The sequence below is a fragment of the Aphelocoma coerulescens genome, chromosome 9 (assembly GCF_041296385.1).
Source record: "Aphelocoma coerulescens isolate FSJ_1873_10779 chromosome 9, UR_Acoe_1.0, whole genome shotgun sequence".
NCBI classification, from domain to species: domain Eukaryota; kingdom Metazoa; phylum Chordata; class Aves; order Passeriformes; family Corvidae; genus Aphelocoma; species Aphelocoma coerulescens.
The window spans coordinates 20,298,694-20,314,021 of NC_091023.1; the positions used below are offsets into that span (position 1 = coordinate 20,298,694).

Genomic DNA, 15,328 nt, shown 5'->3' on the forward strand with positions numbered 1-15,328 from the left:
ACGAGCAGGATTGCTGGATGGCTGTGCACAGTGGTGAATTGATATGGATTTTCTGCTGCCTCCAAAAGGAGAACAGGGGCAGAGAAGCAGGGATGAGGGGGAAAGGATCAGCATTGATTAAGCTGACAGTTCTACTAATGTCACTGTGGACACAGCCACTCTCCTTTGCCAGCAGCAACTTCAATAATAAGATGCAGAGGGAGAAGGAGGGAGTGTTACTGCTCACAGTGCTGCTGGCAGTATTTAAATGAGAAACTGGTGGTGTGATAGATGGCCATGATGCAAAGATACATAGTGATCAGTGCTCTGGAAATGCAGGCAGATTAAGTAAGACTGTGCCTGACTGGTCTGAAGGTGACTCTACTGAGAGCCAGTGGTTAGATGCTAATCTCTTTTTGTTCCCCACAAATAATATTTGTGGAGAACTCACAACAGTTCTTGCAAATATGCTGGCAGGTGCTGCTTTCTCACTTTGGCCTAGATCTGCTCGCTGGGCTCTGGGGTTCAAGGGCAGAGGAGAACTTGTTTGGTCCTGACAAGCCAAGATGCACATCGAGTCTTGGCAGAGCAGAGTGATCCAGCTGTCCTGTCTCCTGCCCCTGGTCCTGCACCCAAGTGCCCCCACTGAGCAGCCTTTGGACAGGCTGGCTGACTGGCACTCTTGTCTCACCATGGTCTGTAGACAAACTCAGTTCTTGAACTTTGTACTGTTCTGTAGGAGTCTTTTTCCTAATTTTACCTTCCTTCTTGCAGCCAAGAAGGATTGGTACAGCTCTGCCCAAGCACCTCTAGCTTCAATGTAAGGCAGTGTGTTCCTGACTGGTCTGGAATGTGCTTGCAAGGTGTGTGAGATGGAATAGTCTGTCATCTTCACAGAAACCAGCTATTCAGCTGGACTGAATAGGGATGAACCCCAAGTAAGGAATGCGAATCATGGTGACTGTACCTGTATCAAGCTTGAAGCATGAAACTAAATCTTTTTACACCCACAGTTTTAGCCCTAAACCCCTGCTTTAGAAAAGGAGGAGGGTGATGTACAAATAGTGTCTAGGTTGGTTGGTGTTATCATCAGTACATGGGTTTGCACGCTGAGTTTAATTGTAGTTAAGAACAGCACCCACCAAATCTTGTATCCCACATGGTGGCTCTTAAGTCTTACATTAGACTGCTGGACTAAAATTTAGGGCTCATTCCATTAATTTTCATGGACAGAATCAGATTAAATAAAAAGTGTTTCTGGTTTTATAAACTTCATGTGTATTTGGCAAAATTAGCTGTGATGGGCAGCTCTGAGAGGAACCATTCCTATAAATACCCAGACATCATTATTTGGATCCACACGTCCAAGGTCATTATGAAGAGGTAATCTTTGACATCTTTCAAAACACCAAGTCAGGATATTTCCAAGTAGGTTTCTGCTTGGAGATGAGTATAAATCTTTAGTTTTAATTTTGTAGGAGTTAAACTGAAAATTATTAACATCTCCAATACTAGACTTCACATATAGAGCATTGTTCATATCTATCTCATGTCTCCACTTAGCCAGGGGCACTGTCTTTGCTGTCTCTTTCATCCAAGGACAAAACCAATTTTTTAGGATGGCAAATTTTCTCCCATTCTTGCAAATTAGCATTAGAGCATCACTATAGAAATAATCCATGCTATCTGGATTATGGCAAATTTCTACAAATGAAAGCTGGTTTCTAAACTAATATTTAAAGAAGATGAGAGGGAGATGTCTACATGAATTAAACAGATTTCAGTATTTATTTTTCTGACAGAGATTCTGTTTCTACTGAAAGGGTAATGCACATCTATCTTGCAAGGAGTTTCCTTAGAGGGTTTAAATGAAGAGTGAAGCTTTGAGAACAAAGTGAAAATGGAGGAAGAAATATACTGCCATAGGAAGATCAAAAATGAGGCACTCGGGGCATCAGAGAGTTATCATTAATCCCCTCCTGCCCAGAGGGCATTCCTGTGTGACCATCAAAATGACACACATGCAGCTGTCTGGCAGTTTGCCACATCTCTGGGTTTGATGGACTCTGCTCTGGGGATGGATAAACCTCCAGCTGTTCAGAATGGCAGCTTGTTTTCCTCAACAAATTCTCTCTCATGTTTATCTGACCTATCTGAAGCCACGGAAGTAGATTATAAATTGTTTCAAGTGTGTTTTCAACACCTTTTCCTTACCAAGACCTGGAAACACAAGCAGCCATCAAAACCTGAAAGCCTGTTCTGCCTGAGCACAGCTTTACCTTTAGGTTAGGATCAATGTCAAGACTGGGTTGTACTGCCTAAGATTGCTGTTGTACTCATGGCTTAACAAATGTGTAATAAGGTTCACCTTATTAATACAGCAGGGGAAACACAGGTGTGTGTCTGTCTGGTGTGCTGATAAGACTGTGAGGGTCACACTTACCCCCAGGACAGCACAAAGATGTCCCTGGCTGTTTCCATGAGGCACTGCTGCCCAAGCAGCTGCACAGCAAAAACATATACTTCAAATAGGTAAAAGGAGGCAAAGGTCAGGAGTATACTCCAAGAGGCAAAGTGAGCTCTTCAAAGTGAGGAGGACCTCAGAAACAGAGCTGAAGGTCTCACTGAGCTGACAGTGCCTGAAATGGTTTGGTTCTGTTCACCTCATTAGCTTGGGCATTCTCCAAATCAAGGGATTTAGAGCACTGAAAAATTGCTTATTAATAACTGACAAAATGTAAGCATTGATTTTGAAAATGCTGCACAGGTATGATAAAAGAGCAGGTACGTGATGGATGACAGAGAGCTGTGGAAAGCACGTGTTTGGCTTTGTTTGAGTTGAGTAAAAGAGAGAGAGAGAAGGGTCTCCTAATAGTAGCATGAATATGAACAGTGTAAGACACACTCAGACCATATAACATATTTCAGAGCCTCCTTTCCCACCCTGTACAGTTGCACACAGATACAGGGACGGTTACCAAGACAATATCTGATACCTGCAGATAAAATGTTTATTTGCTTTTTATATAAAAGTGAGCTGGAAGTACAGCTCATGATTGCAAACTGGGAAAGAAGACAGATATTTCCAAAGCTGTTGCCAATCCCCTTACAAGGACATGATTTGACTCCTGCACATACTGAAGAGGAACCCATGACTCAACATGTGGATCTGAACTGAATTGCATTCCCAGGTTTTTATTCATTGACTCCTAAGCTCCAAAAATAAGAGCCTTTCAAAAAAATAAAATTCAAAAGACACAAGGGGGTGATGTTAAAAAACTACCAACAAACAAACCCTTCTGAAATAATGAGAACAACTGTACATATTTCTCAACAGTGAAAGAACTAAAATGCAGGTGTATTCTGACTCAGATAAATCTTAATTTTCCCCTGTGTACAATTGAGACTACAAATCAGAGAAAGACTGATGTGGGGAGATTGTGGGGAGATGACTTGGCTCTTCTTGCTCAAATAAACTTATTTTCAAGACTATTTGCTTTGTGATAGCTCTAAATCCAGGGCTTTCAACCTCTTAACAAACCTCCTGAACACAGTAAATGCACTGCAGTAGGATTCAGGGAAACTCTCACTGGAGACAGCAGGACTTGCTGCTGCAACTGATTCCACCCAGTCTGGGTGAGAGTGGAATGGATGGACCTTCCTGTCCCTGTGCTCCTTTTCCCAGTGCTACCAGTGACACACAGACCAGTGCTGCATCATTTCCAAGCAGCCTCAACACCTGAAACCAGCGAGCTCATTATCCTGTGGGCAGTCAAGGCCAGGACACAGTCAGGAGTTCAGGGTCAATTGCGTTCACCTGGCTCATGTTTGAGCACGCTGATAGCAGCCTCTCAAAAGAGACCAAAGTTCTCAGGGCTCAGCTGCAGGATAAGGTCAGAAACTGACATTTTTTATAGTAATTTTTAGAACTTCTGCCTCCAAACATACAGATGAAGTCCATTTCTTCACTTAAAAGTCAATATTGTGATAGGAATACTAATGTGATGGAGGAATATGCGTCACACAAACAGTATCACAGACTAGTGTAGGCAACTGCATATTTTCTAAAGAAGCTGTGAAATGGACAGTGTTTGCATGCACAATCTTTCTTTTGCTGGGCAAGATTTCAGCTTTCCAATTGTCTGAAAACACAGACAACAACTGACCATGCATGGAGCCTGTTAGTGCTCCTCCAGAGCTCGTGACAGCTCATGGTTGCTCATGAATGCAAGCAAAACAGTCCCAACTGGCCCCACCTAAGCCATCTTCCATCATTTGTCTTATTTGGTGACTAATACAGGGCCATCTGTCCAGTTAGTGAAACAGAAGCATTAAATTAGAGAAATCATAGAAAAGAAAGACTGGGAGGCCCCTCAAAGGTCACGTGGTCCATCTACTGCCCCATGGCAGGTTCAGCTTTCCCTGTACCACTTCTCTCTGTTTTGCCTAACCTGTTTTCCAAAATAATTTCCAAAATTCTCAAATCACCCATCACTCCACTAGGGATAAAGTAAAAGATGTGCTTCATGAAAAACACAACTCTTCAGCCATCAGCTGCTCTCTAAGATATTCATCTGACAGACAACACACCCACTGTGTGGTTTCCTTATGCTTCCAGGACTCACACTGATCCTTTGGGGACATGCAAATCTCAGGACTGGAAAAGGGGAGATACATGCTAATATTTGCCTGTGAGGTTGTTGTTGGTAACGTACACATGAATTTTAGCTAGATGGGGTTTTTGGTCTAATGTCCTTATGCAGTTGTCTTTAAGACCTTAATTGTAGCAAATGGGGTTTGGCACATACTGAGCAGCTCTCAGGCAGTGCTCTATTAGTGATCTCACTGAGATCACTCTTCTCTTTCTTTACCTTCCCAAGGCATAAGGTAAAACTGGACTAACTCTCTGTTTGGTTCACCCTCTTCTTTTCCTTTTGCTTTTCATCCTTGAGCACATTTTTATGGAGTGCATAGAAGTGTCCCACAAAAGGGACCACCCCTGTCTCAGTGCCACTGTCACTGGGAGAAGGTCGCTGTGTGTTCCATGGTGAGCCTCTTCCACACTTCAAATCCAGTGACTTCTCCCCAGGACCTACTGGGAACGGCACCAAAATTGCTTCCTGCAACCCAGCATCCCACCAGTGCTGTCAAACTGGCACCGGCTCAGAACCCAGACCAGTCAGTGCCAGGGTAACAGAAGCATTTAAGGATACTGCCAGCACATTATGGATTTTAGAAATTGCTTTTAATATCTAATGTCCACATCTTAATCCCAGCCAAATTAGCTGAGCTCCTAAACACTCTTGTAGAGGCTGTAAGTGGGTGGAGAGGAAGAATGTTTGTGAATGGATGCGAGGAAACAGCAGGAAGATTTCACAGAAGAGGCAATTGAGAGCTAATCCCAGGCTCTGCTGCATGACAGTGCCTCTGAATGCTCTCTTATTTACTGATGAAGAGCAATTGACTGAATTGTACTATTTATATGTTTTAAGCATTTTTCCAAAGCTGCATACTTCACAGGAGTATGTGGGACAAACTGGCAATGGAAAGGAGCAATTCTAAGGTAGTTAACAGGCCTGACTGTCATTTTTATTCAGCCTGTATATGTAAAGCTCTTTAAAAGCAGTTTTAAGGAAAATGAAAATCAACACTTTTGAGGTTAACATTGTCTCTTACAGTCTGAGGAGCTAGCACAAATCTTGCATTCCCTTCTTCATGGAATATAAATCAGAGAATATTATAATTTTAAAAAATAATACTGCTTTGGCTAACAGCAGGAAAATCCATGATTCCAGTGATGGGGAGTAAAAGTATAAAACTTATTTATTCATATCAGGTACTGCAGGTTTTTCCATCAATTCCTGACTTGCCAGCAACTCTCTACATTAGTGGGACTTTCATCATAGTCTCATACTCCAGTATTTTCCTAGACTGAACATTCCTAATTTGAAAGATATGGCTTGATGTTGACCATAAAAAACAATCTCTTTTCTGGCAGATCAAAGCAGAGCCGACACATACACACCACTTGCTTCCTAACCCAGGACTTGTAGAGTTTCACTTTTTGGCATCACTTCAGGAGCTTTAAGATTAGAGAAGGATGCAAGTCAAAAGATTTGAAGCTCTGAGGGGTTGCACTGCCTCTGGGGGTTTGTTGTCTGTCTGGGTTTTGCTGGCTTTATTTTGTTTGTGTGTTTTTCTTTTCTGAACCTTATGCAAAGCACTGAAATGTGGTGGAATTAGAATGCCAAATTGCTGGCCCAACACTTGTTATCTTTTTCTCCCTCTGACTTACCCTCCTGTTTGGTAATCACTCTTGTTTGAGAAGATTTGGTTTGGTGTAGCTTTGGTTTGGGTGTTTTACACTGCTCTGAGAATAAGGCCCCAAAGAGAAAGTTGAGGAGGAAGAAATTCATGGGGGTAGAGAAATTGAGCTAAAATACTCTTCTCACACTCAGAACTGTCACAGATACCTTTAATATCACATATCCAAAAGAGAAACATATCTATCAGGGGGTTACCTTTGCCAGTATTTCTCAAAAAATCTCCAGAAGCTTTTCATTATGCAAGAAACACTGGATATTTTCTCCACTTTTTAAAACATGACAGTATAATCAGAAATAAATAGACTACTGTTAGTTTCAACATAATTTCTTGCTGTCCAGAAATAAGATGGGAGAAAAACCTTTTAAGTAAAAGCAGAAATTTCATTAAGAAGCAACATGTGAAACACTTTCTTTGTTAAGCATAATTAGCAGTTCAAAGACACTTGCCTTTCAAATTGTCTGCTTTGATTCCTGTCAGATGCAGAGGCAGTGATATATGACACCACATTCATCAACTAACTCTCAACATAAAATGATGTGATGATTTTTCTCTAATTGAGGGGATGGGAAAGCAAGCCGTTTTTTTTTTTTTTTTCCCCTTAAATGAGCTTGAGAAATAATTTAAATGGCTGTCAGATCTCCAGCAGCAGGTAGTAACACACTGGATGGAAGATTTTCAAATTCAGTTTTTTGCCCATTCCCAGTGTTTTTCTTTCAAAAGTACTTTACTTTCTGACATGTCAGATATTACTTATAGGGATAGTTCTCCCCTGTTTTTAAGACATCTCCTGTTCAAATTTGCCTGCTGAATTCAATATACCATTCTGACAGCTTTCATTGAGACTTGGTGGCTCTTCTGAAATGTTTCAATTGAGAGGTTTCAAAGTATTTTCATTTTATTTTTGATCTTCCTGTGACTATCAAGTATCATGCTGGCCTTTTGTTTTCTAGTTGGCTGCTCTGGTGTTTCTTTCTCTTCACTCTCCATTCCCCAGCACATTTTTATTTTACAGGTGGATATTTTGTGTACTCTTCCTCACATGATGTTTTTCTTAATCTCTGGATTCTACAATTATCCCAATTCTGCCTTTGTTATTTTTTTCAGAGTAGAGTAATTATTAAAATAGTCTAAGCTAACTAATATAATAGCCAGCTAGAATGACTGTGTAGCAGAGGGTCTTGTGAGCATGAACTGCTCACAGCAGAAATCCAAGGTCTGTGCTCCAGCAGAGAGCTCAGGAGAGAGCTCTCCTACATCAGAGAGACTGCTCCTACATCACCTTGAGTACTTGATGTGGCTTTGATGACTGCAATAGATTATTTTCATGTGCCCAAAACCTTTCCCTTCAGATTTTACACAGGCTGTGGGCAGTGTTTCAAGTTGTCCAAAGAGAGAAAGTGAAAAGCCATTAGAAATACTCCCTGATATAAAAATCAGGTTGTGAAATTAACTATACAGGTTATTTTTAATTCCTTTCTTTGTGTCTGTCGTTCAAGGTTTTAAGCATGATCCAGGCCTGTCTTCTGGGTTTGTTCCTGACACAGGACTTTCTCTCTCTTCCCTTGTTGCCAAGTGTGTGACTGCCTGTGTTTTTGTCTCAGTGTAGCAAAGTTCTGCAGCAAGAAGTGTCCTGGAAGCCTTGGTGAAAGAGGAATGTTATATTGTGGAAAAGAAAAATGTTCAAAAAGAAAATGTTCAAAGCTGCTGCTTTGTGTGGAGTGACTCAGCTGTACGGGCTTGGCTTTGCCAACAAAAAGGCAGCTAAACTCAGTGTGTGCATGAAACCAGTGAACAGAACAGGCATCCTGTGAGCTCTGGTACTGGCACGTAAAACCTTCCATCATCTGCAGTGAACTCTTTGCCATGGAAAGGGATGAATAAAGCCAGAGCTCTGTATGAACACCCAGTCAGGGGAAGTCCCTGCTCCAAGGAACGTTGGGTCTACGTGAGAGAGCAGGGAGAAGCCAGAGGTGATGGCCAACAGAAAGATAATTTTTATATCCCCAGTTCAAGGTTGTCCCTCTCTAACACCTTGCTGAGTTAGTGTCCCCTCAGAAGTTACATTCCCCTCATGCACCAAAACAACAGCTCTGCTTTCTGGTACTTTATGATGTGAGCGAGCACAGTGTCTGGTCTCTGTGAACTGAAGGGGAAACTAATCTAAAAAGTTTGCTGATTCTACATTATTAGAATTGTTTGTTGATCCTACATCATATCAAATATTTTAGGAATATGTTCATTCTGCTTCATATATGAACTAGCCCTGTGGTCTCTGAGTTGCAATGGTTTATTATCAGTATTTTCCTAGAAAACTTTTAAATAGACATTAGACTGAACTATCAGCAAACAGGAAATACAAATGTTTTCTTTTTTGGCAGTTGAGTCGGGAAACCTGGCTCCAAAGCCCATGATAATGCAGTTGGAGACCAAAAACATACCATAAACACATGCAAAGCTAATGTAACCTAAAAGTTTGATATTAGAAATACTCACTGAACAGTACAGAAAAAAACCCTCCATCTCAGTAAATGTCAAGATTCTTAAAAGATAACTTAGAAAACAGGAAGAAGGAGTGTGAAGAATATTTAGTCTTTTACTCTCTGTTCTTGATTCACATGTGGAGTCTTGTTTGTACAACACAAAGTCATTTTCATCCACCCAACTGCTCGGTATTACACCCTATGAGTAAAAGACTTGCACGTCATCAAATCCTGTACTGAGTAATTTTCCCTTAAAGACACCATTTTTAATTTATCTCAAAGTCCATATTAGCTCTCAGTACCACTTTTATGCCAGTACCACCAAATTGTACCAGCATTACAGGATTATGAAGTGGGATCACTTACCCTGTCAAGTCTGGTTTCACACTGATACTTCCAGCAGGGCAGGTGCTATATTTTATTAGTTACAGAGATTCACTGTGCATCCAGAACCTGCCCTCTGCACCCTGCTTTTATAGCAGGATTCAATACAGCTGAGCAAATACAACCTCTGCATTATACATGAGGTACAGGGAGATGATGGGAGCAGGGTAAATGCTCTCAGTAGGTGTAGTGTGCACAGGGAATCAGAAACACAGAAACACTCTGTGAGACCAGGGAAAAGGAGGAGGGAAAATGTGTTTGAGTCCGCCACGAGGGCCCAGGAAACCCTGCTCAAAGGATTTCTGTCCCAGCCAACTCTGTAATCCCTACCCAAGGCCTGGATGCAATTACAGCTCCACTATATTTCCACGCCAGACTTTAGTTAAACTCTCAACATTGCAGCCAAATAGGGGGAAAACCCCAAACAAATCCAATATACTAGATGTTAATAACTTCTGAGCAGCAAACCGACAGCAATTCCCCAGCCCAGACTTGTTTCTACTCACCTCCATTTGTCTCTGGGATATTTAAGGCAAAGGCTCATTTTTGTCCTGCAGATTCGGTGCTGCTGCTCAGTGTTATTTTGCCGGGTTGTAAAAAGGCTCCTGACCAAAAGGAAGAGGAAAGCAACACGTAAAGCAAACACAGAAGCCCAAGAGGAAAGCTACACCCTACAGACCGGCACTAACAGCAACGGCGAGACTGGGGAGGGAAGAACACTCCCAGTTAGTAACTTTTTCCATCGATACATCTGTTACAAAACAATTTTACTGCAAGCTTCTCTTCCTTCTTGCAAGCAATGCTTTGCCACAGAGGAGACCTCAGATAAACTACATGATGAATGTGGGGTTTGTCAGGGGTTTTTTTTGGGTTTTGTTTTTTTACCAAGTAAGCAAATTAGTGAAGTATAAACTAGAAGCTCAGCTGACTGCTTTAAAAATACATTGCTAGGCAGTAATCATCACAAGGTGCATTTCTCCATACTTCAGGTTTGTTTTTTTTTTTAATTCAAAAGTCTTCAACAGAAGCAGAGTCATATTTGAAGTAACCACCTGTGGGGGTTTCTGGCCAGAAACCCTCAGTGCAGCAGAGCTGAATGTTAGATGATTAATAACTTAATTTTTTAAGAGCTTGATTGAGACCTTGAGACAAGGAAAATATGCCAAACTGTTCTTGCCTCAGAAGGATTTTTAGTGCCAAAGCAGAACTGCAATGAGAAGGAAACCTCATGATTTCACCTCTAAAGACTTCCAGGGTAGAGAAACGTGTGGAGGAGCAAAGGGATTAACTGCAGCAGCAGAAGCTGCTGGGCCCAGCTGTGTTTTCACACTCTTGCCTCAGTGGATTTGAGCTTCTCCAAGTGCCAGGGCTGTTCCTCGGTTTAGGTCATAGGGTAGCTCCTTGTGGGAGCCCACAGAGGCAGTGTGGAAACTTTTGTGCTGACAGTTAATGTGTGGCTTGGAAGAAATAACAAATTTTGGGTTGAATTAAAAAAATTTGACAGGTACATCTTGCCAAATGTTAGTCAGAAAGGAAAACTGATGGATATATCATGTTTGAAAATTCCCAGGGTGTAGCAAATTCATTTGTTTTTCAAAGCCAGTATCAGGTTCTTCCCTTGCTTCAGAATAAACCTGGAAATACTTCAGGGAGGTTGAGAGAAATTAAGGTTCCATTCACCAGGGTAAGTAAGATCTGCCTTGAGCCCAGAGCCAGAAAATGCTGTATGCAGTAGCAGAGGTGTGAAAGAACTGCTGCAGGAGTTCTCCTATTAAATGTAATATTAACTCCCACCCTGTGCCCCTGTAACCCTGTGACATCTTTCTTTGCTGTTTTCCATCTCCACGTGCTGGTGGACTTTTTAAAAGTTGTGAGTTACTTTAAGGAGACACACAGGTCATGTAATAAGGTGATAAGTCAGATCATGGGAGAAAGGAGTCATCTGGTTCTCATCTGGAATATTAAAAGAGACCTGAATCCACTTGATTCCCAAATCTCCTCAGACCCAATGGAGCAGGCGTGCCTGTGCCCTCAGTGCTCCTTGAAAACTGCAGTCAGCATCTCCTCCAAGTCTTGTTTTCTGAAGGAGCTTCCCCATGTGAACTCCTCTCAGCCAGCAGCAAACCAAGTCTTTCCATCCACACTGCCAAGCAAGGCAAGGGATGGCCTTGGGACACAAGCCCAGGAGGACACAAGCCCAGGAGGGACAGAAGTGTCCCCAGCCCTGGCTTGGCTACTGTCTTCAAGCTGAGAACTACTCCCTGGGCAGGAGCAACCTGCATCTTCCCCTCCAATGCAGTGGTTGTGCAAACCTTAGAGCAGCATCTGGCCAAGGTTTAAAAACTGAGGACTTAAAACACTGTACAAGAGGTCAGAACTGATTTTGGAGGGACAGGACAATTGAGTTACACCACTAAAGTCCTTGTGTATAAAACCAGGCCTTTAGAAGAACATAGCATCCTGTTTTTTTACTCTTTTTTGATTATTCCTTTACGAATGCTCCTTTTGGTCTGGCACAACATGGAGTGACATGACAGCACACTTTGCCCTCCTTTATCATTTTCTCTCAGAAAAAGCATCTGGCCTTGCTGCCTTTGTAGCTGGTTAAAAGCTTGACATGTCAACTCTGAATAATTGAGCCAGGTTAATGGTAGAACATAATTCCCAGCATACAAATTGGTTGGTACAGCTGTTTGGAGTAATTACCAGCAATGCATTTGTGCTTTCTCACTGTTCACAGAGCTGGTCACCTTGCGAAGGAAAATCAGTGGAGTACTTCCAGCACAATTATATTTAAGATACTGGTTTACAAAGGGCCTTTGAAGCAAAATATTTTCTTCCTCATTATTAATGCAGCACTGTCAGAAGCATGGGTAATGTTCTTAGGTACCAAACCTGGCTCTGCATGCACTAAGGACAGGGTTTATAGTCAATCCAGAGGCTGGTTACTACCCAAAATACTGAAATTGTCCTGCTGTCCCCTCTCTGTATCCTTCTGTATATTACTTTTATTAATACTTGAATAGGATGTATATTTAGCTTTGTAATTGTATAATTACATCTCAGGGTGTACATGCCCCTCTTGCATCACTGCTTGCCCTCACACAGGGTGCTGGTTCAGGGGTCAGTGGCACCAAAGTCACTCAGTTCTCTGCCCATTTCACTCCCTGCATGGGTCTCTAAGAAGGCAGAGAGCAACAGACCTTTGACCTTTCAGTGACATTTGAATTTTGGGATTACTTTTGACCTTTCAGTGTTCTATGACCTTCAGAGGGAGTATTTGACCCTTTGAGTGGGCATTGATGTTTCAGGATGACTTTTGGCCTTTTGAGATGACCCTTGATCTTTTGGGATGACCTTTTACATTTGGTTGGTCTTCCACCTTTGGAATTTTGGGGTGACCTTTGACCTTTCAGCAAACAAATTTCACTGTGTGGGTGATATTTGACCTTTCTGTGACCTCTGATCTTTTGGATCACTTTACATTTCAGGCTAATACTTGAATTTTTGGTGACCTTTGACATTGTGAGAGACCCTTGTGTGACCTCTGACCTGTCCTTGACATTTTACCTTTATGTAACCTTTGGTGTGTTACTGACTTTTTACATCTCTAGTGACCCTTTAACCTTTCTGATAACTTTCTCACATTTTGGTATGACCTTTGACCTTTCTGAATGACCCTTGACCTTTTTGTATTGCCTTTGGGATTTGCCTTTGACTTTTGACATTTTGAGTACGACCATTTACCTTTCTTCCCCCATGCGTTTTCAGGTTATTTTATTCCTTATTTAAAAGACAGACCCAGAACACCCTCCACTCCACTTTTTCTTCAAGAAAATCCCCTGCACATGATAGTTTTGTGGTGCTTGACTATCTGCTTTCAGAGGATAGTACCTCTGAAATTTTGTGACAGTTGTATTTCAGCACTTAGAGAAATTCCCTCTTACATTTTCTTCATGGTTAAATCTGGATATTCCTATTGATAGAAACAGCTGAATGTTTTTGAGTCCTGCTAATTTGACCTCATAGTAATTCACAGCAGATGCATCACAAATTAATTATACATTCTGGGAAAAAAGATTCCCTATCATCCCTTCTGCTGGTTGCTGCCATTTAATTTCACTGGTGCATCTCTTGTTGATGTTGTGTGAGACACAGCAAATCTTTACAGTCTCTTTTCTGTCCATTGTTCATAAACATCTGTTGGTGTCAGTTTTAATTTACTTCCCCCTTCCACTAAATTTTATTTGATCTGTATCCTCATTAATGACTTCTGCATGTTAATAAGTGATCTTGCTCTTCCTCTTCTCCATTCCTGTTTTATGATTTGTCAACAGGGGATTCCAGCTGAGACAGCAGTATTAAAAGCATGAATGTGGGAAGTGGAAAGGGCTGATGTAATGCCCTGATTCCAGGTAGGAGTGCTGCACAGGATAGGGGAGTATCCCCTTGCAAACCCATTTCTCAGTGCCTTTGGTGTCAAGTCCTCCTGGCAGGAGGTCCAAATGCATGTTGAAAATGTGGGAGGGAAGAGCTGTGAAAACACTGAACACCTCAGAAGACCTTACTTGCAGGGATAACTTTCAGGGCAGCCCCATCTGTTTAGCTCTAAAAATTTAAGGAATATTTGATTAGTCTTAAGCACCCTACAGAAAAAATATAAGTGTAAAAACAAGGAAATCTTTAGTCTGCTAAAATGAGTGTAAATAGATAATTGAAGCTAGTCAAATGCAGATTTGCAAGAAGCTGCAAAATCCTAACAGGAGAACTTGCTGTCAGAACAATTCTCTGGAGGTTTTCTTGGCCATCCATCCTTGGGAGTTTAAATGTGACCTACCTAAAAATCCTGTAGTGGATGGGTTTGAGGACATGACATGTCATCAAAGTCATCAATTAAAACAAAAATCACCAGTCTGGACTCTGGTGGATTGGCCACATTTACATAACCTGGAAAAAGAAAATAAATAAATACATAAATTACATATGAACATTGCATATATAAATTATATTTGATAAATAACATGTTTCTGCTACATTTCCTGAGCATTTCTGATAAAAACCAGGACCCAGAACCAGAACTTTTAAAATACAGTTTGTTTCATGTAAGATCAGCAAAAGCAGCCAAGAAAACACTTCCAGGGGTTAGGTGCATAAAAGGAATGATGTGTCTCATGGAAAAAATATTTAGAACAACTGAGATTAAAGAAGTGACCCTGGCCCAGAGGCTATTCTAAGATATTGGATGATTCCTCATGCAGCCAAATTTCCTGGGAGGTTGTGAGCAACGTTTTGTGGGCATAAGATGCAGTCTCACCTCCTCTGCATAAAAAACACTTTTAAACTCACACAATGTTGGGTTACAGGTGCACTGGGAATGAAAGGGGAAGGCATATTTCCAAACCCAGGCAGTACTTCACTAAAATTCCCCTTGGTGATACAAATTCACCCTGTGATTTTTTTATACTTAATGGGGATCCTTGCTGATTCCCTCCCCACCCACCCACTCTATCTATCTATCTATCTATCTATCTATCTATCTATCTATCTATCTGTCTGTCTGTCTGTCTGTCTATCTATCCGTCATATCTAGCTTAGCCTGAGGCAAAATGGCAAAATATGTCAGCTTGTCCCATGGGCAATACTTGGGATGCACTTCTGTGGAGTTTTCACTCCTTGGGCAATCCTGGGAATATCTGCTGTGCTTTCATCTGTTTGTGGCATTTTGATTTTATTTGGTAAGAGGGGAAGGAAATGCTGGCAGTGTAAGGCTGGGAGGGAAGCAGTATTGGGTAGTGTCTGTTATCCCAAATTACAGCAACACCAGCCCCAAAGGTGAGCTCTGGTAGTGAGTTTGTGTGTGCTGCTCGGGTGAAAACCACACCCAGCATCCTGATGGCTTAGACTCGCCTCTTTTTATTCACCACCACCTTGGAGGAGGCCTGCCCAGGTAACTTTTACACTTTGTTTTGCAAACTTTTGATCAGCCTTGCTGTACAAGGTCTCTCCTTGCAATTTCCACCCTACAAGGGCTGCATTTTAATAGGGAAGAAACTGAATCCTGTAACTCAAGCTGTCTGTGATGTGAATGAGTAAACCATGGGAAAACACGAGAGGAAACATCAGCTACAATATGAGAACAAACAAACTAACTTGATATT

General features: G+C 41.6%; 1 protein-coding gene across 2 annotated transcripts in view; it reads right to left on the bottom strand.

Moving 5' to 3' along the window:
* Positions 1-9,857, bottom strand: part of LOC138114647 (calcium-activated potassium channel subunit beta-2) — a 142,905-nt gene extending 133,048 nt beyond the window's left edge. For both annotated transcript variants that reach the window (XM_069024358.1, XM_069024355.1), the window contains exon 1: positions 9,677-9,857. In XM_069024358.1, the coding sequence (XP_068880459.1) occupies positions 9,677-9,714 (38 nt within the window). In that variant the 5' untranslated portion in view covers positions 9,715-9,857. The remainder of the gene's footprint in view (positions 1-9,676) is intronic.
* Between the last annotated feature and the right edge of the window lie 5,471 nt (positions 9,858-15,328).